At 48.0% G+C, this 25000-nt stretch overlaps 3 protein-coding genes across 3 annotated transcripts; 1 reads left to right on the top strand and 2 right to left on the bottom strand.

Moving 5' to 3' along the window:
• Nucleotides 1-181: 181 nt before the first annotated feature.
• LOC120522304 (signal-regulatory protein beta-1-like) lies at nucleotides 182-3931 on the top strand. The gene is made up of 2 exons (XM_039743338.1): nucleotides 182-521; nucleotides 1205-3931. Exons 1-2 carry the CDS (start codon nucleotides 197-199, stop codon nucleotides 1501-1503), a joined length of 624 nt encoding a protein of 207 aa, XP_039599272.1. The 5' UTR covers nucleotides 182-196; the 3' UTR covers nucleotides 1504-3931.
• A 5050-nt stretch (nucleotides 3932-8981) lies between these two features.
• Nucleotides 8982-11800, bottom strand: LOC120522303 (ATP-sensitive inward rectifier potassium channel 11-like). Its single transcript, XM_039743337.1, is given in 2 exon segments — nucleotides 8982-10281; nucleotides 10284-11800. Coding segments are annotated over 2 exon segments (1239 nt in total). The 5' UTR covers nucleotides 11370-11800; the 3' UTR covers nucleotides 8982-10128.
• Nucleotides 11801-15047: 3247 nt separating this feature from the next.
• Nucleotides 15048-24528, bottom strand: LOC120522305 (ATP-binding cassette sub-family C member 8-like; the record flags this gene model as incomplete). Its single annotated transcript, XM_039743339.1, has 4 exons — nucleotides 15048-15649; nucleotides 21313-21375; nucleotides 21883-22016; nucleotides 24425-24528. Coding segments are annotated over 4 exons (439 nt in total), but the record flags the coding sequence as incomplete, so codon positions are not given.
• Between the last annotated feature and the right edge of the window lie 472 nt (nucleotides 24529-25000).

The raw sequence follows: 25000 nt of genomic DNA, 5'->3' as shown, positions 1-25000 counted from the left end.
GGAGGGCGAAATTGGTCGTTAGTAAATAACCCCGAGTGGTTTCCTCAAATGGTAACAATAAAAATGTCTGACCTAAAATCGAGAATTGGGGAGTGGTGGGGATTCAGAGTCGAGAACTGTTCAGGTGTCCATGAGAGTAAATGTCCATCCACTCAATAGCAGGCCAGCCGCTCACTTGTGTAAATGCAGTCCCTTTATGTTTTGTCCTGCAGGCTGCCCGTTCGTCTCGGAAATCGTCTCCAGCTCAAGCGAGCCAGCAGAAGGCCAGAAAGTCACCCTGACCTGTGACATAAGCCAATTCAGCCCCAAGAAAATTGAGGTCTCCTGGCTTAAAGATGGCAACCCTGTGAAGAGTGGCGTGAGCACATCACAGCCAGCTGCCCAAGCCGACAGCACATACAAACTTACAACAAAACTGGCTGTGACGGCCGAGAAGAGTGGCGGGCTTTTCAGCGTCCTCGTCAAACACCAGACTCTGGGTGATGAGCCGATTAAAGTTGATCACAGGATGACCGTCGGCGGTAAGTACGCCTTACACAGTCGGGGTGAAGGGCTGCTTGAACTTGGATGCTGTGGTGTTGTAACTTCCATGATGCCCGAGCACTGGACTAGACTGGCACCTGAGGTGGTGATCATCCTGGTATGTTCTTTGTCCTTTCTGGTTTGTGGAGTGAATAAAGGAGTAGGATGTGGTGGGCACCAGGGTTTAACCTCCATTTTTGGATTGGGCCTGAACCAGTTGCTGTTTTTGTGGATTTTTGTTCCTTTATTTTATAATTCTGTGCCCCTGGTGATCACTTACTTGCTTTCCTCCAAAGAGATCTGATTTGCCCTGATTGGGTCTTGAAGCAGGAGCCATGGTGGCAATCAGGAGACTGGACTTTGCATGTTCTCCCGGTGACCACTTGGGTTTTCTCCCACAGTCCCACATGTGTGTGTGTGTGTGTGTGTGTGTGTGTGTGTGTGTGTTCACCCTGTGATGGACTTGTGCCTGTTCAGGGGTTGTTCCTTCCTTATACACAGTTTGCCGAGATTGGCGTTGGTTGCCACACAGCTCTGCTCTGGATAAGCAGGTTAAGAACCTGGATGGATGGATCTTGAAGCTTTAAATGTATTGTGGTGTTGAAACATGTGGGGCTGTCACTGTGTGTGTGTGTGTGTGTGTGTGTAAGACTAACTCAACCTCTTGTCTTGTTGTTCTCAGCTGAAGGCCCAACCGGACGCATCAAGTGTCTGCAGAAGCGACCCAAGGCTGGAGAAGATGTCACTTTATACTTTGACTTTCAAGGAGATGAGGCTGAGAAGGACTACATAACATGGTTTAAAAATAATAAACCTTTAAATTCAGGCTTGTGGGACTGCGTGGCAGTGGAAGATGACATGACTTTCCGGACCACCATCACCTTTGAAACGTCTCCAGAAGAAAGCGAGTGTGAAATTCGATGCGAGATAAACGATGGCTACTTTCCTGTTGAAGAGACACTGAAACTCAAACTTTTCTAACTGCACACATGCTAATGTGTGGCGAAGTGGGTACCTGGTGGGTGAATACGCCAAGGGCTCTGCCTCTTCATGGTCATCACCTGCACTGCTGTCACGACTCAAGTGTGCCTTAAAGGAGACGGTTCCACACGTCTTAACCTCATGCGCGGTGCAGGAAGCCTACGAGTCCCAGTTCCTTGTCGTGATCCTCACTCACATGTTCTCTACTGACTAGTGAGGGGATGCCACACCAAAAAGATGAAATGTAACGTCACACATGAGAAATGTGGCATGTGACAGGAGGCCATTCCGACCTTCAAGCCTGTTTGTTTAGCTAATGGCTACGCTGTCCCAGCATCTCATGCAGATTCTTTATAACACAGCAGCGTATAAGGACATGAAGTGACAACGTGATCATAAAAACGGTCACTAAATGAAGTGGAGTGAGGGGCAGAAAAGAAGAAAAGTGGCCATGTGCGGTGGCCGAGGTCTGTAGTAGTTGTGATAGCCAGTGTGTGTTACGCATGCCCTGAAGTAGCCAGCTGTGTGCCAGTGATATGCTATGCTGGCCTCGCCACCTCTGTGGCATTGGACTGAACAGGTGACCTCACAGGATGCAATGAGGATGGACCCCTCACCAATATCCATAATGCACTGTGCCCACTTGAAGTGAGTCCAAGAGATGACCCTCTTCACAGATGCCACCTGGCTTCTGAAGTCTGTGAGCTCAGTGTCAGTTACAGCAACTGTTGATCAGATCACTCCCACAACTCCATGTTGGCACTTGTGCCAGGGCTATCATCAGTAAGAGTGGTGCTTTGGTAGACCATGTGACCGCTGACGGGTGGGTTACATTCACTTCTCCACTGCAAAGAAATCTGGAGTTGACCGTGAAGTGTGGTCAGCTCTGCTTAGTGCCGCCTTCTAATGACCAAGGCGTGGACTCTTGGATCAGTCACTTCACCCCATGCATGAAGCGCCTCAGGGTGGTGTTTGCTATAGCGAGTCGCCACACCCGTTGGACTCTCCTTCTGTACCCTCACTGTTGGGTCTCGCCATGTGGCCTTGGACTCCGTGGTCACCTGCCATTGTTCACTTTTGTTTTGCATAAACTTTACTGTAAAAACAAAACTGAAATCTGCCAAGCCTCTGTGCCACACTTGCTGCGTTGCCATGAGGCCACAGGCTGAGATTGACTGGCATACAGTGCTGTGAGAAAGTATTTGCCCCCTCCCTGAAAGCTGCTTTGTTTGTGTATCTAAACACAGCGAATGTCCTCGGACTTTAAACAACACACAGTGTTAGAAAATGGGAACCGAGTGAACACAAGTTGCACTTTTAAAATCACGACTTTTGTAATTCAAGGAGCAAAGTGTTCAGCACCCCATGTGAAAAAGTTTCTCATTGCCAGACACATCGGTAGATTTACGAGTGTCAGCTGATCAATTTACTCAGGACTCTCAAACTCGTCGACGTTTGTGTTTTGGCTCCTTGGCCAGCTGCCTGACCCAGTGGCCCTTTAGCTTCATGTTATGGACAGACGACTGGACGTGCTCCTTAAGAATATTCTGGCACACACTCCATGTTCCTTCAACAGTGGCATCAGCACCCAGCGTTTGATTTACTGTCCAGTGCCAGATATGCGAGGCCTCGTGTCATCCAGAGACTTTGACTTTTGACTCGTCTGTCATTCTTGCAAAAAAGGCTTGGGGGTCATCCTGGTGTTTTGCCGCTCTGAAGTTCCTCTTAAACAGCAGAGGCGTCTGCCTTACTCCCCCCATAGACCCCATATATCTCAGTCTCCCTCTGGTCGTGGCGTCATGGGCGCTGGCCTTAGCTGAGGCTGGAGAGGCCCGCTCTTCGGAGAATGTCCATCTGAGATCCTCTGTGACATCTTGAACGAGTCGTCACTGTGCCCTTGTGGTCATGCCAGCCTGCTCTACGTATTCTCCTTTTGGAGAGGGCAGCTGTCACGGTGGAGCCGTAGAAATGGCTTTGTCTCCTTCCCCTGATTTGTTTCCTTGTCTCTTCTTCTCTTGAGGTGGTGACTGCACTGTCACGGCGAGGTCAGCCGAGTCACTTCAGTGTCGGGGTCAGCTGTTTGAGTGAGTGGGGGTGACTGTCTTGTCACAGGTCCTTGATGACTTTATTACTTAAATGCACTAAGCAGTGATTTAGTGACAGTGCGGTGACTTTGCTCCGATTCCCTAATGTGACATTCTGTCTAAAGTTAAGATTCCAAGAAGGGGGCACATACTTTTTCACATCGCGGTTGGCTTTGCTTTTCCCTGTAGACTCTGCACTTTCATCGTGTGGTTTTCATGTCTGCCCAGACCTGACTTCATGTGGTGTTGGACATTTTTGTGTCTGTTGATCAAATGTTATACTGATGGGACAGGCGCTTTATAAATGTATTATAATTATTTTATAAAATGTCTCAATTCTTCTATTGGTTTGTGTTTTTAACCTTTTTTGACATTTGGAAAGTCCATTGGTTGGTTGAAGGCCTCTCTCTTGGTGTCCCCTGACCAGTCCCACAGCTGCCACCCCCCACCCGCGTGTGACGCCACAGCACCTCCTAGTGGCCCTGAGCTGCTGGCCACGATTGGGGGGGTGCTGGGATTTCTTGTTCCTGATTTTTCTTTTAGTGGTTCATGGAGTGTGGGATGCCAGACATGGAGGTTTTGCAGGACCGCTGGAGTTCAAAGAGCCGAGTTTGGACCCCCAGCATCAGCCCGTGAGGCGCGTTGAGTCCAAGCAAGGCGAGTGGCTGCAGGACCTTCCATGTGTCCATTGTGTGTTCCTGCCATGTCCCGGTGAGGGGAGTGGGGGGGACAAGTGATTGGCGCAAGGCCGAGTCCTGCCCTCAAGGGGGTCCACAAGCGGTTCTATGGGGTCACATTGTCACTGGCCTGTGAGAAGACCTGTGGCACTAGCACTGGGGTCCAGTTCTCTTGTCCTGCTCACTAGCGCCCCCCTCAGTGTAAGGCTACAGGTGGAGCTCTAAGAGTGGACACTGAGAGGCTGAGCCGCCACCTTCCTCAGTCCCATTGTGGTCCTGTTGGTGCCCACCACTTGTGTGCCCACTGCAGCTCGCTGCTAAAGGCGCTATATAAAGGATTTGCATGGAGGGGTCCTCTAGGGAGCAGCTGACCAGGGCTTTGGGGGTCCCATCAAGTCACTGGGGCGACTCACACAAGCTTGTAAGACCCTGGACTGTCAGTGTGACCCTTAAAGGCTCTCTTCATTGATTGAACGAGTGGAACGGGCCTCAGCTTTGGAAGTCACTTTGGACACAACGATCAGCTCGTGCCTCGTGCACCTCTCCATGTGGTGGTCTTCATCATGCTGAGTCCTAACCTGCCCTGAGCCAGTGAAATGAAGGAGAATAGCAGGCGCTATATAACGGGCTCGACAAATCCAGTCCTTGCCATCGATGCCCTCAGCCTGCCAGCCTGCACTTGCTTTGTGGAGAGGGCACTGTATGCAAAATGGGGTCCTCCCCAAAGAAAATGAATGAATGGCGCTATATACAGTCGCACATTTACTTCCCACCAGTGAGTCGCTTCCTCTGCCGGGTAGTGCGGACTCTGGAGTGTGAAAGGCGCTATATCAGAGTCACCCCCCCACCGCTACCCTGGACTCCCAGTGTGGCACCAAGCCCCTGGGGGAAAAGGTGGCCAGTGAAAGGCACTATAAAATAACAAGCCTGTCAGTCCAGCCCTCCGAGTCCTGGCATCTGAGCTGGGGGTCTCTGTTCACACACTGCAGTGCACACCAGAAGGGCATGAAAGTCAGCTGAGTGGAATTTGGGGGTGTGGGAGGTGCCCGCAGTCAAAACCAAGTGGGTAAGGTAAGTGGGGGGGTCACCGGGCACCCATCAGAAAACCACCCTGCATGAGATGCCAGCTGGGCTTGCGATTTCTTTACACAAACTAACAAGGGGCCAAATGATGATGACAGCAACACAGAAGACCCCAATGTGGGCTCAGCTGACTGGCAGGGTTACGTGACAACTGGAAACCAGCAGGGAATGGAGGAGACCATTGGAGTAACCTGTCTGTTAATATAGCGCCTCTCCTAACTGACTGCCCATCTATTAGATAAATAAATACATTACAGTAGCTATTATATAGCGCCTTTCCTCCCTACTTACCTATCGAGTATAAAGTGCCTTTCATAGCCGTGTCAGGTATTCCATTTCTATCTAATGTAGCGCCTTTCAAATCTAATAGCTATGTGTTATATAGCGCCTTTCATCTCTGTTTATCTGGAGGCAGCAGAGCAGAGTCGTCGTATTCAGTCCATCGCAGTCCTCTGTGGCTTTAATAATCTTGTGCTCGTATCAGAGGCCTGCTTATGAAGTTATTATTATTATTATTATTATTATAGTTCATGTACCGTATGTCCATTTTTTTTTTGTTCCCACTCGCTTTGCTTTCTTTTTGCTGTTCTTTTCATTCTTGTGCCACATCAGTCTGTCGGGTGGCACTTGGGCTTCACCTGAACAAACGTCGAGGAGGTCCCTTGTGTTCTTGGTGGGACACCAATGGATCGGTTAGTTGGTCACACCAAAATGATCAAATCCGAAAGTGTCGGCACAGCTCGGTCTGATGAGCCCCCCACCACCTTTGGACCACCTGAGACAGGATGACAGCCAGAGAATCAGAGGGAGGAGGAGGGGGTCCGGTCCTGAGCACCACCCACACAGACCCCTCATATCAGTCTGGGATTTGGCCTGGTGAGCCGAATGAATGAGCAGCTGGCGCCCCCCGCTGGCCACTCGATCCTCTGTATGTTAGTGGGGCCTTTTCACCATCGCGCTCTCCGTTGCGCTCCACCTACTGATTCTTGGTTTGGTTTTGTTTTTTCATCGCTGATTATAATTTCTTGTATTAGAATTTGTCATTTTTCACACACACCTCAACTCGCTCAGAGTTCTGGGGTCCGAGCGCAGGGTCCCCAGAGCAGTTACTGGTTAAGGGCCTTACTGAAGGGCCCAACGAGGTGTCATTCCTTCTGTCACTGCCGGGATTCAAACCGGCAACCCTCGAGATACCAGCAAAGACCCTCTGGCCAGGGAGCTGACCCTCCGCCTGCATCTCGTACATTGTACCGTCTCTCTCAGTCGGTGATATAGCGCCTTTTATCATCTGTCTTTTCTACTCTATGTATCATACACTGGTGCCTTTTCATCATCTGTTATCTCTCTCTCTCTCTCCTTTTCTATTATATGGCGCCTTTCTTAACAGATAACTGAACTTCTTCACCTGCCTCGTCTGTCGAGGTCGGCCAGTTGCTTTAAAGCACCACGCACGTTTGTCGTCCTCACTGCTTCACTTTTTTTTTTTCCTCAAATTAAATTCTCATGATGGAGGTGCAGGTGCAGTTGAGGCCAGTTAGACCAGTGGTGTCCAGTTGACAGGACTGGGATCGGAGACCTCTGCTGCTGTCATTTGTGCAGAGCGCCACTAGATGGCACCTTAACGCCGCGCCTGTTTGGCTTTGCTCTTTCAGCAGGTAGAAGGCCTTCACCGCTAGGTGGCGCCACGTCTGTCCGGCTCCGCCATTCTGATCTTTTTCAAGTTGAAGTTTTTTTCTTCCCCATCGCGGTGTTTGTCAATTTATCACATAAAATGTGGCTTACAGTGAAACACTTTTTTACAATTTTTAAAAACACGAGTCCATAGGTGAATGAAAACGCCCTAAAACTTACTGAAGGCGTCCATTTATTGTTACTGAGTATTGAGCCACGGCTTGAGCTTTACGCACACATTGCAAAGCAGCACATCCAAGTCGTTTTAAAAGGAAAAATCAGCAAAAAGCAAACTGTTGGTGTGACAGTCGGCCATTTCAAAAGGTGATCGGCTGTGTGCTTCACTTTGCCAGCCACCCGCTCGTCTTCCTCCACGTGGCAGGCCGGCGGCCGTTACTTACGCCATTGAAGAGCGACGTGCCGAAGTGACATCGGTAACTGAACAACTGATGGCCTCGGCGCTTACACTGGACAGGACGTCGAGACTGCTGAGCTGGCACAGAATACCGAGTGCGACATCAAGTGACAAGAACTGAATGGACCTGCAGACGTCACTCCTGCTCCTAACCTGCTTATCCATGGCAGGGGGCGCGAGGCAGAAGAAGCCGATCTGAGCAAACTGAAAGCACAAGGCAGGAACAACTCCTGGAGGGGACGCCAGCCCACCGCAGGGTCCACATGCACATACAGCTGGCTATTTTATTAGGCGAGCGGCGTCCGTCCGTCTGCCTGTCAGGCCGGCCGTTGTTGAAAATCAGGACAGAGCTGCAGCAGTAAAAAGAATAAAACGAGTAGAGCCTGGCGCTGGGGGGCTCGAGGGGGTCTCAAAGCTCCACTCATGATGGCAGCGGGGAGCAGACAAGCGAGCAGGAAATCAATTCTTACCTCAAAAAAAAAAAAAAACAAGAATCTGTGACCAAATGAATTCTTTCTCGTTTCCCTTTGTTATCTGAAGAAACCTCCTCAGTGCTGAAGGCGCGTTGTTATAAATCGAAACCTTTGCTCCTTCAACATGGACGCGTTTTTTTCATTCATATGCGGACTTGTGCACGCTGTACACACAAACAGCATATTTTTAATATCTCTATATAATAAAGCTTCACTTTAGAACGCACGTTTATGTAGCAAATTAATAAACACCACGAGTGGGAAGAAATAACTCGACTTGGAGAACATTGGAATAAATAAATAGCAAAGCTCAACGGACGTGGCGCCCTCTAGCGGTTCTGTCGTCTTATACAACGAGTGCGCGCAGCCTCTGGCGCTTTCTGTTTGACTTGAAACCACACGGACGTGACGCGATGGGGTCTTTGAAATGCAAACAGGCGGCCCAGGGGCCATGAAACAAAGAAGACTTCATTGTCCATCTGAATATAAAAGATGAGATGCATAAAAAGCCATTGTGCTTCGTCCATCGAGCTCCGCTATTAAAGTTGAACTGAAGCTGCGCGCACTCATTTTTCATCAGTTAAGAGTGCAGGTTGCTTATTAAACCAATTAATATAATTTCAGAATTGGGAGATATATATATATATAAATTGGTACACAAACAAATTAAGAATTAATAATGAAATTAAAACGCGAAGTTCAAACAGAAGGCCCTGCAGGCTTCACACTGTCGTTTTATAAAAGGAAGGCGTCGCTAGATGGCGACAGTGGGCCACTACCGTCACCACGAGCAGTGCGGTGTTCTTATAAGACATCACCGCTAGATGACGTATTTGTGCCACCCCGTCTGACTTTACTCTTCAAGTCATTCAGAAATCACTGCGGGCTGCACGTTGTCATTTTTCCCAACTCGAAAGTGCGTACCGGTTAATACAACGAGTGTATGATTATACTGTAATTTTATAACTGAAATTTCATTTGATTTTGTTGATACTAATTGAGAAATGAAGGGAGTGACAGTAAAACGCGAGACGAAACCTAATGGCGCCGCTCGAACTCAGACAGACGGCCCCTGAAATAGGAAAAGACTTTATTGTCCTTTTGAATTCAAATCTTAAATGCATAAAAAGTCATTCCGCCATGTCTGTTTAGCTTCGCCAGTGAAGTTCAACAGAAACACCGCAGGATCAAAGCCGGCGAATTATACCTGTATCATAGGACAGTACCGCTAGATGGCAGCATTGCGCCACGTCCATTTAGCTTCGCTATTGAAGTTAAACAGAAAACATCGAAATGCGCGCGCTGTCATTTTTTCACTCGAAAGCGCATGCTAGTTATTAAAATGCGTCAATATAATTTGATAATTGGCATAAGTTGATAATTGCTGTAATATATACTATATATAACATAAACTGAGAAACTAGCTAATTAAGAGGTAAAAACAAATCAAAAACCTGAAGGTCAAAACAGAAAGCTGCACAGACTACACGCTATCGATATATAATCAAACTTAATCGCTAGATGGCGACAATGCGCCGCGTCTCTCTTGATGTGCGAGTCAAGCCAAACAAAGCACCGCAGGCTGCGCGCTGCAGTTTTCCCCACTCGCAAGTCCGTGTCGGTTATTGAAATGAGTTTATGAATACGTATAATATTAAAATGAATACAGGTATACAAGTTGATAGAGTCAGCGTTAATACATAATACAAAACGACATATTTAAGAATTACAAACGCATAACAAATCCGAAGGCCAAAACACTAAGCACCGCAGGGCAGTCGCTTTTCGAGCTGTTATAAGACATTACCGCTAGACGGCGACATCGCGCCACCCCGTCTGATTTGGCTAATCCGGTCAGTCAGAAAGCCCCGTGGGTTCCGTGCTGTTCTTTTTCCCCCGCCGGTTATTAAAATGAGTTCATGTACCTTGTATCATGTATCCTTTGATGCAGCTGACAGTAACCGAGGCACCTGAAGGTGCCGCTCGTCCCGATCGCGTGTGTTACCTGGGGGCTGAGACACAGACAGACTGACGGACAGACTGACAGGCGGCAAGGGGGGGGGTCCCTGAAACAAGGAAGGCTTTATTGTCCTTCTGAATTCAAAATATGAAACGCATTTTAGAAAAGAATCAGGAAAGCCCTCATGCAGTTTTGTCAGCATTACAAATCCAGAAAGTGCAAATCCAAGAGAAGCGAGCAGAGTCTGCACATTCGGGGTCCGCTAGTGGAGAGCGCCGCACCGCCGGAGCCCCCCGAGGAAGCCTGGCGTGCCAGCTAACCGACTCCCCGTGCTGTCGCTCACTTGGTGACAGTCTTCTGCCGGCCCCACACCGCCTCGCTCTTCCTCCTCCTCCTCAGCGAGCCCTTGGGGGACAGCGAGTCGTAGAGGCGGACTTTGAGCTGGCTGGCGTCCTCGTCGAGCTGCTTGGCGCTGCACAGGGGGGTCGGCACCTTGACGGTGTTGCCGAACTTGGAGTAGTCCACCGAGTAGCGACCCTCCTCCTCCGAGACGATGTGGACGAAGCGCTGGCCCCACAGGATCTCCTCGGCGATGTACGAGGTCCTGGCTTGCGTGGTGATGCCGGTGGTCTCCACCACCCCCTCCAGGATGACGACCACCTCGAGCTCCTCGTGGTGCAGCTCAGCGGCCGACAACTCGTACAACGGGCTGCTCTTGTCGATGACGTGACAGATGATGAGGGGGGACACGAGGAAGATGCCGTTGCTGCCCACCGGGTTCTCCATCTGGATGTCGATCTGGTCGAGCGGCACCATCTCGCCCTCCAGCGTGCTGGTCTTCCTGACCACCTGCATGCGGATGGTGGCGCTGATGATCATGCTCTTGCGGAGGTCCCCGACCCGCACCATGAAGCAGAGGCGCTTGTTGCGCAGCCCGATGACGGCGTGCTTGCTGAAGATGAGGGTCTCGGCGCGTCGGTGGGCTTGCGCCGTCTTCATGAAGATGCAGCCCAGCATGATGGCGTTGATGAGCAGCCCCACGATGTTCTGCAGGATGAGTACGAGGATGGCGGACACGCACTCCTCGGTGATCATGCGGCCGCCGAAGCCGATGGTCACCTGCACCTCGATCGAGAAGAGGAAGGCCGACGAGAAGGAGTGGATGTTGGTCACGCAGGGCTCGAGGGGGCCGCCGACCCGGTCCAGGTCGCCGTGCGCGAACGCGATGAGCCACCAGATCATACCGAAGAGCATCCAGCTGCACAGGAAGGACATGGTGAAGATGATGAGGGTGTGGATCCACTTGAGGTCCACCAGCGTGGTGAAGACGTCCTGCAGGAAGCGGCCCTGCTCCCTGATGTTGGTGTGCGCCACGTTACACGCGCCATTCTTGGCCACGAAGCGCGCCTTCCTTGTCTTGGCTCGGTACACCGGCTGGGCGACGTCCTCGGCCAGGCGGGTCAGCACGAAGTCCTCCGGAATCAGACCCTTCCTGGACAGCATGGCTCGTCCCGTCCTGAGGCCAGCGAGCGAGCGAGCGAGCGAACGAGCTGGAGAGACGCGCGGGGAGCGACCAGGGGCCGCCGCGGTCAGGCGCCCATCTGCCGGTGTCACTCAGCAGCCGCGGCAATCGGAGCTCACGAGCAGCAGCCTGTTGGCGGCCAGCAATGCGGCACGAGCGCCGGCCGGCGGGCGCCTCCTGAGTGGAGCGGAGCGGCGAGGCACACAGCGGGCATGGCGGGACAGGGCTGACGGCGCTCAATAAAGGAGGAGGAGGACGGGGCCGGCTGATCGGGAGGGCCCACCATTAGCATAATGCGCTCTGCCAGCACGAGCCACGCGCGAGCGCCGTGAAAGGCGCTATATCAGGTAAACGTCGTTTGAGGAAGGGGGCTGGGCTTACCTTTCAACACCCAATCAATCTCCCGGACACGCCCACTTACTTGCACTGGGGGACCGCCTCGGCCACTGGAATTCCGCGCGTGACGAGAACGCGCGCATTCACTGACGTAAAAAGTTGGCGGAGGCGCGACGAGGAACAAAACGAACAGACGCGCCTCCGAGTTTAAAAGGCAGACGGACAGGTGGGCAGCCTCCTCCTAACCAGTTTAAACTGGTCCGGGGCCACATGGACACCTCGGTGTTGGGGGAACGAGAGCGAGAGCGCGATTTGAACCCGGGACTCGAAGAGGGGCAGCGGCGCTTCACTCACCCCACCCACGATGAACACTTTAGGGGATGGCTGTCCACGGAGCCCGCTACTCCATATTAATCCAGGGGTCTGTGAAGCTCTCAGGTGGGCTCCTCACTTGCAGCTTCTCTGATTGGCCGATTGTCAGTCGCGGCTCAGTCCATTCAAGGCGCGTCACTTCACCTCTCTGGGTGACAATTTTCTGTCATCGTGTCTGAATCTGCCACCCCCATTACTTGTTGTCCATTTACAGCTTGTGAGATGCAGTCGGTGGCAGGTCAGGTGATTTGCTCAAAGTCACACAGTGTCACCAATGGGATTTGAACCCACAGCCTCAGGGTTTGATGTCCATAGTCTTAACTGCTGCACCACATGGCGATTATATAGCGCCTTTCACTCTTCATTCTTTCTTCAGGGACTGAAGTCCTAACCCCTGTGCCACACTGGCCGCCTCTTTATTATATAGTGCCTTTCCCATCTGACCTGTTCTGTAGCCCGTCCATCTCAGTCTTCAGTTGAGTGTCTTATCTATCTTATAGTGCCTTTCATATCTCAGTCTTGTGTATCGCGTCTATTTGTGTATTTCTAGCTCTGCCGTTCCAACATGATCCCCATTGCTGGGCAGCATCGCCTGATGTCTCTCTGCTTGGCCTGCATGGAGTCGGAGTCTCACAGTGAGTACCCACCCTGCCCATAATGTGCCTATTTCTGTGCTTCTTACAACGTGTGAGTGTATATAGCGCCTTTCCTGAGGCTTATGCTGTACATTTTGTCTCCATCAGCTATTCAAGTCCCTGTGGCCTTACAGTCTTATATCGCGCCTATCGCAGTGGTGGCCAGCAGGTGGCACTTTCCGATTGTCTCCCAGTTTTCTTGTGCCCACTGAAGGGTGACGTGACCTGCCTAGGGCCACTTGGGGGGGCCACATTGCCCTGCAGTGTTTTTTAAACTAGGGGTCACGTGATACCTACAGTTGGGTGAATTACAGTTATACGGAATGAGAGAGGGTGACGGGTCGCCCACCCAGGACCCCCCAGATATAAACTGATGGCAATTCTGCAAAGGGGGAGTGGGACGACAATCAATCGGTGATCACGGACCATGAAGATGCACAACGGGCAAAATGGGGTTGCAAGAAATAAAACAGTTTATGAGCCACTTGTCCTGGTGGTCTCGGCCACGTCTGGGGTGGTGAGGTCCTTGCCGTGCCTCTCTAGGGATGTCTGTGTGGCTCAGAAGTCCACGTTTCGTGCCATTTATCGCCGTCCTCTTCACTCATCTGGCGAGTTTATTTCTGGGATGACGACTGAAACTCAAATTGTTGTTCAGTGATGAGCTTTGCACGTCTCATTCCTGGAGTGGTCATGTAGTGTCACTTTGTCACTTATGTTAGACAGTTGCCCCCTGTGGTGGCCCCCCATTATAAAATGAGTCCACTTGATCAGTTTGGGTGTCTTCAAGTCTTCGGAGATCTTAAATTGGACCTGAACATCATTTTCTGTCCCCACCGCTGCCTGTCCACGTTTCGCCGATGTGCCCGTTTTTGTATTCTTTACGAAACGAGAGCTGAACGTCCTCCATGCCCGTCGTACCACACACAAGTCTCAATCTCTTCTCTCGTTTGTTACGTATCTCATCCTCAAGATGTTTGTTCTTCGCTTCCTGCAGTTTCATGTTTGCTGCTGATGAACTTGGCTAACATTGTGAAGTATTACGATGTCCTCGATGATCACCTTGTCATTCCCAAACCCATTCCGTGTTCTTTGTAGGCTGTCATCGTCTTTCAAGGCTGGGAGAAATGGCGAGAACACGACCGAGAAAAAATCCAAACCCAGGTCACGTGACCCATGAGGTATCTTCTCACCAGGGTGTCCTGAATGCTCCGGACTTCCACGAGAGACTTCGGCCCCCTGGGAACTCGCTGTGGACGGGCGGGAGGAGAGCCGATGGTGGCCTCCTCATCCTGCGTCTCTGACTGAACCTTCGGTCAGTTCATCGAGTTCTGTTCATTTCTGTATAGCGCAGAGTGTCCATTGGCCAGGGCAGTCATGTGATGAGGCCACGCCCAGCAAACACAGGAGTGACGATTTGAGTGAAATGACTGAACGGTGCTGGTGGCTCAGTGGTTAGCGCTGCTGCTTCTGCCGCTCAGCTCCGGGGGCTCGTTGGCTTTGTTTCTTCGCCTGGAGTCGCGACGTCACCACCAGGAGGACACATCTATGCGTTACGTTAATTGGTGACAAAGAGGGCGCACACATGCACTGCTGTGTACCGTCATCATGTCGCTGCCCTGACGCGTTATTTGTGGTCAGCTGGGCCATGAAGATGGAGAGACGCACGGACAACTAAGATTCTTGCTTTTTTTTGTATTTATGGTTTGTCACATTTTATCTGCAGATTGAGATGCCAAAGCCTGACGAGTGCCTGTCGCCCCCTGCAGGCTGCTGTAGTTTTGCATCTCGTACTGCAGCTCCTACCATTTGAAGTGGCACTTGGGATGCCAGGCCCCTGTGACACGTCCAAGCAGCTGTTGTGGGGTGTCACATTGTCACCAGGGATCCAAGTTCAGTCTCAGGGAGGGTCTCACTCTCTGTCTCACTCCCATTGCCTAAAATTGTCAGAGTTAGATGTATTAGCTCTCGGCCCAGTGTGTGGGAGTGAGGGCACCAACCAGACAGGCAGACTGAAAGCCCCTGAGGGATGCCCTTGAGGTGGGCGCTGGGCCCCCCCCGAGTCCCTGCACTGGACGATGCAGGTTCAGAACTGGATGTTGGAGTTTACTGCATGGTGTCATGGCGCTATATAAAAAATCACCTCATTTGAGGACGCCCAGTGTCCTGTGGTGAACATCCAGAGCAGCTCCTTCATTTGGATTGTGCTTACCAGTTTGCCAGTTAACCTTTTTGCCCTCCACTTGGTGGTCATAGTGTCCTTCAGGGGCTCATGGGTACCGTGATATCTGTCACCACACCACAGCCCTCAACTGCAAGAAGAAGAAGAGAAATTAGGGGGAGGCTGGGATTTGAAACACCAGCAGGACATGACAGACGATGACAAATGAATAATCAGTCCAACCAGTTATCCCTTTGTACCCACTGCATAAATCACGGCGGACCCTCAGAGTGACCTCTGCCCTGGCTCTCCACCCACTTGTCCCTCCCTCCCTCACCTGGACACGCCAATCTTCACAGCCCCTCCCACTAAATGTCTCCGCCCCATTTCTGTCTTGTTGCTATGCCTTTCCATTTGTTGATTAGGAATTGACCGCTGGGGGTGCACATGGTGACCACTATGAAGTCAAGCACTGAGGCACCCTTTACTTGGCCATTGACGGCCTGAGACAAGACCGTCTTTGTCCAATTATTTTATTAATAAACAATTTGCATTTTATTTACAATATTGTACACAAATATAAAATGAAAAACACAATTGCACTTGGGAGCTGCGCGGACGGCTATTTGTCTGCTTGTACAAAAGAGGCGAAGACGCTGTCCTCGTTGTCCAGCAGCACCTGGGGTCTGTCGGATTCCACGATGACTCCTCTCCTCATGACGATGATCAGGTCGGCGTTGAGGATTGTGTGGACGCGATGCTGCAAATCGAAGAGGGGAGACAGAGAGAGAGACGGTCAGTGAGCCAGTGGACGGAGACAACGGCTGCATGTGCCCACCCTGAGGACTTGGCTGCCTGCCTCACTATCTCAGCTGCTTCTAAATAAAGACAAGTGGACGTGTGACCCTGGTGAATGGCACGTGGCCAAGACTCCGCACCTGATAAGTAAGTGGGCCGCACAGGCAGCTTTGACGTGGAGCAAATGATGGCAGGGTCAACAGGCAGGACAGGGGGGGCTTCTAGGACACTCATCTCATATTGTGACGTTTATGGCCTACGCTTTCGACGTTCACATGTCCATTATGGCATTTCATTCTTTGGCTTTCCCCTGTCCTTTCTTGGTAGCTTTTGATGGTGAACAACAAAGAAAGTGGCAACCACCATACTCAAGGTGACATGAAAACGTCAAAGCCACCTGACCAGTTCAGTAAAACTGGGGTAGAAACCATCCACATTGACCCAATTATATATTTTACATGTGCTTGGCATGAAGGAAGAACAGCCAAACAGACATGGGGAGATCATGAATCTTCCACACAGGTGGTGACTGGTCGAGATACAAAGATGATGGATGTGTGAGGCAGCAGCGGTCAGCCAAGTACCACAATGTCTGCTCCAGAGTGTGCATCAGTCCACCGACGTGTGAGCCCACCACTGTCCTCATAATGAAGGAGGCAGCAGTGACGTCACACCACTGGAGAAGGGCAGGAGCTCAGACGGTGGGGCCTGCCCAGATTTGGGGTCAGATATGCACTGCAGAGGTTTTCAGAGTTCCTCCATTTCTGATATGCTAATTCAATCAAACTGTGCAGACACAAGTCTGAGTGATTACAGGAGCCTGGCTGAGGACCGCACTGACCTACAGGTACACAAGTTAAATCACTTCATTTCACAACATATTTGAATGAGAGTTTATTGAATGCTTTCATTTGAATAGTGAAACAAAATGAAAAAAAAAAAAACAGTGCAGTAATATAATCATCAAATATAATAAAATTCTAAGGTCTTACTCTTACCTTAGTCTTACTCTTGAGCAAAAGCTTATGACCTGATATATTCTGGAAATTCAAAAAACCACGACAACCTGACCTGTGCTCGATATATGAAGTGACATGGCAGAAAGAAAAAAAAAAAAAAACGACCAGCGACATCTGCTGAGCGTTAAGCAAACTGCCAATGATGTGCTGAAGAGCACCACAGCAGAAAGAAGAAAGAGCAGCGCCATGTGATGAATGTCAAGTGCGGGATACAGAATGGAAAAACAAAAAGATGGACAAATGCATATGGCCTGAGGTTTCACTAGTATAATAATCTATATATATATAAAAGTCTGTGTGTATGTATGTATGTATGTATGTACAGTATGTATGTTCCATCATCACTTCTGAACGGCTGGAATGATTTTCATGAAACTTGGTACACGTTTCTCATTGGTCAACTAAAAATACTGCTGGGTGAAATCAACTCTAACCCAAGGTTAGGGTGGGAGTGATCTTATGGTCTTGTATGCATGTTATCATCCAGCTGACATCGAAACGACCACCAGAGGGCGAACTGGAGGTGACTGGCAGCATTCTTTATGTTTGAGTACCACCGCGCCCCTGTTGCTTATAAAATTATATAGAGTTGGCCGGCCGCAAGACAAGCACATTAGTGAGTCTTCTTAGTTTGTTAATTTATTTTTAAAGTGTAAATTATGTTTTTCTCAAACAATTTAACAAAGCACTAGGAGTGGAGTTTGCATGTTCTCCCCGTGTCTGTGTTGGTTTCCTCCCACAGTCCAAAGACATGCAGGTCTGGTGCATTGGCGATTCTAAATTGTCCCGTGTGTGTGTGTGCCCTGCAGTGGGCTGGCGCCCTGCCCAGGGTTTGTTTCCTGCCTTGTGCCCTGAGTTGGCTGGGATTGGCTCCGGCGGACCCCCGTGACCCTGTAGTTAGGATATAGCGGGATGGATGGATGGACTTCATTTTCTTCTCAGGCAATGCTGGTTATTTCAGCTAGTATACTGTAATGTATGACTGGTGTCCTGTCCAGGGGTTGTTTGTTGTGGCTTATGATTGCTGAGATTGGCTTCAGCTGCCCCACGACTAGGAGGGTTATGAAGATGGATGGATGAATAATACAATAAAATAAAATATAATCTCTCTCTCTATATATATATAAAATCCAACGTCTGTCTGTCTGTCCACTTGTCACAAGAGAACTACTTAGCGGATTTCATTGGAGTTCCTTTCTATAATTTAATAGAACATTCCGGTTGATTTTGCAACTTCTCTCATCACAAGTATCATAGTTCACTTACGGCTGCGATTTATTTGTGCGAATCTGAGAGACACGCAGCGGGCCGAGGAGCCTGGTTGGGGGGCGGTTTGGGGTTAGCCCTCCTCACTCACGTGCCAGCCTCGGGGTGTTCCTTACCTCCGCTTAGCTGGCGAACGAGAGAACTACTTAACAGACTTAGATTGTTTTTTTTTTTTCTATAGTTTGCTTGAACTCTCCGGTTGATTTTGCGACTTCTCTCATCGTGTCAAGAATCGCAGTTCGATTGCAGGAACGATATATTCGTGCTAATCCGAGACAGAGGCTGCGGGCTGAGGGGACGGATGAAGAGTGACGTCAGGGGTGTAGAGCTGGGCTGGGCCCTCCTCCCTGTCCGGGGCACAACTAATATAATATAATATAATATAATATAATATAATATAATATAATATAATATAATATAATATAATATAATATAATATAATATAATATAATATTGCACTACCTCTCCATACAATCGCTAGATTTAAGTATTTTGCTGTCTGTATTTCTGGCCTAAAAACAAACAGAAACCCATCTGTGCAGCGGCTGAGTTAGGATTTGGATTCGTTCTTCTTTTTTTCTTGTATTTTCATCACTGGCTTCAGTTAATTTGGTTATCATTTGGGATCTTTCATCATGGACAGCACTTTGGTGGCATTTCTTTTCATGTACAATTCGTATTTACTAACATTGAATTTCTTGGACTTTTCATTGTTTATTATGGGCATTGCCGTTTTGTGTCTTTGTGTTTACTCGCTGCTATGTTTTTTTCCCCCCCAAGAGATGAAATTAAAAAAAATTAAAACTACAAGGCAATGTGGAGGTGATGTTGTGTATCCAAAACTGTAAATTTCAAGAAGAGGCCGGTTACATGGGTGATGATGAATGAGGAAAGGGCTGAATATGATGCAGCAGGTCATCAAAAGACAAGAATCAGCTCTTCATGTAGGTCCCGAACTCACAAGCATAGGATACTCTCCTTCTCCTTAATGGGTCTGACACGCCATCTTTTGCTCTTCTTTCTCTTAAAGTCATAAAGAGCAGCACAACTCTTCTTTCATCACCAGAGTCTGTGACATTGTTAGCTATGTGACTTTGACCAAGGACTGGAGAACTTCAATGTGTCGATCGAATGGGCTGCCACAGGTATAAATGCGTTTTGATCGCTCACCGTGTGTCACTTTGTGTTGCAGTCAGAGTGCAGGCTTCATGCGGTAAGTACAGTGTAAAGCCAGCTTAACATGCTTCTGTTTAAACCCGGATCATGAAGTATCTGTGTTAATGAAATGTTCTGAAATTAATGAGAGACAAGGGAAGGACCAAGAGGTACCAATTGGTTCTGGATCACAAACATCTGAATAAGGTTCTCACAAAGTAAAAGGTTTACAATCTAATAAGGATTTGTCTTAGAAGACTGAAGGCACCAACACGCCATAACATTTAAATACCGAGTGTCATTATCGGAGAGGCCTGGCTTTGCATTAAAAAACAGAATTTAGAATGAAAACCTGCAGCCGCTGCAGACTTTCAGGACAGTAACTGAGGGCCCCTGCCTTACAGAATAAACCCCGCCTCCCGTCACCATGGCTGTACACTTTTTATTAACAGCCACGCCCCTGAAGGCGGGACTTCCAGCTTTGCAGGTGTTGTTTTTTGGATCAGAATCCATTCATTTTCAGACTCGCTTATCCAAAGCAGGGTGGCGTGGCAGCTGGAGTCGATCCCAGCAAGCATTGGGCACAAGACAGGAACAGCCCAGACTGGAGTCTGTCTGGGTCATAAAGAAATAACAGCAGCTCTATGACTTTCTGAGAAGAGGAAAAACAGTAGGGCAGCCGTTCAGATCATCAAATAACTTCAGTCTCTGTGGCCTGAGGCTGCTGGCCTCTACTTGCGAGACAAGCAGCCTTCCATTAGTGGACTCCCTGGCGAACTTGTCTCAGTTTTATTTTGATGGCACAATCCCGACTGGTAAATCAACTGACTCCTTCACTTCGCTTCAATCAGTGGCAGGCTGCCATTCTGCAAGATGCAGCTGTTAAAGTCGAGGGTGACGCCAGGGTGCAGGCACTATACAGTATATGTCCTCTGCTGTAGATGTTTGTAGCAGCTGGCCCAATTTCACTGTACAACATAAACTTTCATGATTTGAAGGATGTGGTCTGCCATGGGGTAAGTGAGAATTTAGACTTTTTGTCTGGAGTAAACACAATGAATTCAAAGTCACTGGTAAAAACAAAAGGTTTTGACAACTGTTTGTAATGACTCTCGGGGGCCTTGAGACACTCATGCCCAGGTGCCCTTAGGGGGCAACATCTGGCCATGGGAATAAAAAGAAAGAGCACATGGGGTGGTTATAGGGATGTGAATTTGGTGCTCAGGAACAAAAGTATTACATGCCAGTCATGTCAATGGGCACTGGTGAAGAAACACATTTTGTAAGTACAAAAACTGAATTTAAAATCCTGTGATAATTAGTAATTTTTTGTTCCTTGGAGATAAATTCTTGTTATTTTACAATTTGTAGAAGTTGCCTCACTGCTCAGTTGAATTGAAGCTCCCTGGCTTGTCTCATCGTTTGTCACCATCCTCTATAAAAAGAAGAGCTGGGCTGAAAGACTTACAGACTGACGTCAAGCGTGGCTCGACTTGTTTGACCCTTCTTTAAAATGAATTGTCCCACTTAATAATTCAGGAAAGCCTCCTTTGTCGACAGGAGATCAGGTATCCCCCGAGTAGCAGCACTCGTTTAAGGCTGCTGTTTTGACACTCGCTTTGCATCCTGAACTACAAAGCACAAGTCGTAAGCAGAAATTTCTCTGGTTTTACGGTCAGTGAGTTTCAATTCAAGAACAACGCAGCTAGAAAGTGCAACTCTGCCGGAAGGCGTCAATTAACCCACTTGGAAACTGGGAGATTTGAAAAGGAAGCGAGGGTAAAAGGAGTTCTTCATGAAAGACTAATGAGTAACGCCAGATGACACTGGTGTGTGTGTGGTCAGGACATTTTATGGCTCTTAAGGAACTTATCAATTCTACTTCAGTTCAAAATGATCCTCTAGAAAAGTGCAGGTGCAGTTTATGAATCCACTATAAAGACAGAAAAGGTTAGAACACGTCTGGGGACAGCTGAGGTTGTTTGTCACAGAGTGTCACTGCAAGCAGAAGTGCCACCAAGGAGGTTATCAATGTTACAGAATTGGAGCTACCAGGAGAGCAAATTGGAGTTAGAAACTGACATCTTCCCAGTCAATTAGTTGAGGAGAGCCCATTCCAAAGAAAACCACAACGTACTAAAAAAGGGCACCAGGTGGGTCTCATACAAGAAAGAACTCTACTCACTGCGATAGTGACGACTGTCCGGTCTGCGAAGGCGGTCATGACGACTTTCTGCAAAATGCTTTCCTAGCAGAAGGAAAAAAAAAAAGAAAGCATAAGGTTATGTGTGAATGACATTTGACCAACAAACACGGTGAAGAGTGCCATCAGCCTCACTGGCCATTTGGTTACCCAGCCTCACATGCACCAGGCTGGATGGTAGTGGTAAGGCAGAGGGATGCTGGTCACGTACTTCAGTGTCTTTACTCTGGTAGACTAAGTTTCAAAACATGCAGGAGGACCCCAATTGAAGCTGTTAACAGTCCACTTGTATGGGACTGAAGGGATGGAAACATTCAATCTGAATGGACTACTTCATAAATCAGCGATTGATGTCCACATGTGGCTCTTATTGACGAGATGTGTGCCACGGTCATCTGAAGCTTTTATCTTGAGAAACTTACAAATCACAAATGCTTCCTCATTTCTGCAGATGGAGTCACTAATTGAGAGTTGGTTAGTGAGTGGGGAACAAAACGAGGGGGCACCATTCTGGGTCTATCCACTGTAAGATGCCATAGTGCACACACTCACCGTGGCCATGTCTATAGACGCCGTGGCTTCGTCCATGATGAGGATGCTACTCTTGCGAACAAACGCTCGTGCCAAGCAGAAGAGCTGCCGCTGCCCCAGACTGAAGTTCTCCCCTCCTTCCGTGACCATGGCATCTGAACAAAAGAAGGAGGAAGCTTGTTTTTAAATCAGGGCAGATGGCTGGACACACACAGCAAAAACAAGTGTGCCCAAGTCGTAGCATGGATTGTACAACTGGGCATAAATTCAACTGCAACAAGACTTGACTACAGTGGTGAATTTACAGGTCATGGCGTGTAAATCAGTAAAATTCATATTTACCATCACTATCACTAGATTAAACAATTTCAATTCAAGACTGGCCATTAAATTTAACTACGATAAACAGTTTATAGACCCATTCATCAAAATATAGAAACGTCATCAGTGGTAGACTGCGTTTTTAACAGAATATGCGATAAACTAAATGAGGTGGATCAGACATTTTTACAGAAAAATCCAATATGTTTGCAAACACTCAGTGTTTTAGTACTGGGTCATGGTGAGTCTACAGTATGGTAATATAAAAATTATCCAGAAAGCATTTTTGTACTTTGAAAAAATGAAATAATATTGGCTAAAAGACTACTTAAAATTTAAATATATATGCATTTATCTTTTTAAAAACATTTGCATCTTTAACTGTGCAACTATTTTAAGTGTTAAAACACAATGGACTCACTCTTGTTATTTGTGAATAGTGTAATAACTGATCATTGCTAATAACTGAGACACAATTATAAAAGTGAATGCCACATATCACGTGCAGTGCCAGCCTCATGCCACTCTTAACGTCTCCCGTGAAGGAGGACTCACTGACTGATGAGCTGCCGAGGAGCCGCACAGTTTTTGACCCTCCTTTGAATGTCCTTCCTTTTTAATAATGCTGGTGGGCCATCTCGTCTTTTTCTATCTCTACTACAAACAGATTCCCCTTAATTATAATATAATATAATTCTGCCTCTGTTTGGCTATCAGAATTTTGCTGTGGAATCTTTCAAATCCCAGCAACTGATTTTTATGATTCATTCTTGTGTCACTGCGGTGGGTTGGCACCCTGCCCAGGATTGCTTCCTGCCTTGTGCCCTGTGTTGGCTGGGATTGGCTCCAGCAGACCCCCGTGACCCTGTGTTTGGATCCAGCAGGTTAGAAAATGGATGGATTCTTGTGTCATCCATGTGTCTGTCCTCCTGGACCCGTCCCCTACTGCAGGAAGGGCTTAAGACTGGAAGATTTGTCGTCTTGAGGCAGTTCAATTGGTAACCTGCGTCTGGAAAGACGTTTCCGCAATTGTTGTGTGTTTTTTTGGGGGTTATTCAACTTCAGTTATACGCGTTCACGAGATGGTCTGGTTGGTCTGTCTGCTCTCTTACAGTAGACACATCGCTCCACAGTTTTTGGGAGGACGCATCCTCAAGCATAATAAAGCTGCTTTATTTTAAGTCCTTGAGACTGAATGGCTCTGCTGGTTTGGCCTGGGATGTCCAGTCTCTACTTTATAAAGAGTGCTGTCACTATAGCAACTATACAGAGCGCTTCAGACGTGTCCCCCATCATTCAGATTACTCCACATGTACATAGGATTTATGGCGGAGACTTTAATGGTGCAGTCTCAGTTGTCTAATACATTGGGTGTTATACAGCGATATACTGAGACGTATGTAGTTAGAGAGCGGGAGAGACCTGCACGGCCATTGCATCTTTTACTCTATTAACATGACCTTCAACTTACTTTAACTGTCTTTCTCAAATTTACATTTTAAACATAAGTAATCAAATGTGCTTTGTAATGATCCACTTTAAGAATGTAATGGAGAAGCATCATTCCTAATAAATGTACATTGTAAACAGTGAAAGTATTTCTATTAAAAATGTAGAGTAAAATTCCCTACAAAATCTACTCAAGTACAGTAACAAAAGTAAAAGTAATTTGTTACTTTCCTCCAGTAGATTCTGGATCCTGACATCAGCCAAATTTTGTTAATAGCGTCTCTCAAATAAAGAACAGCAATAGTAAGAATAAATCTTATCTGAGTGAAGGAAGAAGGTTTTGAAATCTTGGTTGTGTTGTAAATGGAGTAGAAAAGACAGAAAGAGTGGCCTCACCCTCGACTTGAACAGAGTTAATATGATGAGTTCTGATCTTCCACTTTACTACTCTGGTTGCTTTTCACTCAGCCAACTGGCCCTTTAAACACATTTACCCAGTGAGCCTGTATGATGAGTGCCAAAGAGAGGATTGCTGCACTTGGTTGCTATGTGATCTGGTGTTCATGCAGCATGACGCGTGTCAGTAGCCTATTAATAAACTCTCTTGGCATCACCTCTTACTTATCCGACACTCAAAATCACGTGAGCCGCACTGCTGACAGTGGCTGGGCCCTGAAATGCTTCACTTGAGGAGCTGCTCTTTCTGCCATTTTAGTCCTGACCCTAAAAAGCACCACACATGTGACAGGCTGACAGACAGAGACGGTGGCACACATTCATTACTCACACTTACCCAGGCCGCCTGGCAAAGCTTTGACCACCGGCTTGAGCTGTGCGATCTCCAGAGCTTCCCACAGCATGCTGTCAGTGCATTTCCGTTCCGGGTCCAAGTTAAACCTGAACAGTGACGATGGGAGAACAGTGATGACATTATGGACCGCTAACGACTTGCAAAGGTGGAAGTCACTCCCAAGGCCCTGGTTGGACATGCAGTACCTTCCAAAAATGGCAAAGCCAATTCATTTGTTTTTGCTATACACTGAAGATATTTGGATTTAAGATCAAAAGATGAGACGAGAATTTCTTCTTTAATTTCCAGGTATCGATATGTAGATGTGTTACACAGGTTACCACCTTTTGTAGCAGACAACTCAGTTCTTTAGGCAAGCAAAAGTATCGTAACAGTTAGTCTTAAAAGTACATTCAAGTAAATCAAACTTAATATTTGGTTAGATATCTCTTGCTGGCAATAACTGCATCAAGCCGGTGACTCATCAACATCACCATATGGTTGATTTCTTCTTTGTTCTGCTTTGCCAGGCTGTTGCCAGTCTCTTTCAGTTGCTGTTAGTTTCGTTTTTTCCTCTTC

Source organism: Polypterus senegalus, unplaced genomic scaffold, assembly GCF_016835505.1.
Source record: "Polypterus senegalus isolate Bchr_013 unplaced genomic scaffold, ASM1683550v1 scaffold_1601, whole genome shotgun sequence".
Classification (NCBI taxonomy): Eukaryota; Metazoa; Chordata; class Cladistia; order Polypteriformes; family Polypteridae; genus Polypterus; species Polypterus senegalus.
This window is presented reverse-complemented; position numbering and strand designations above follow the sequence as displayed.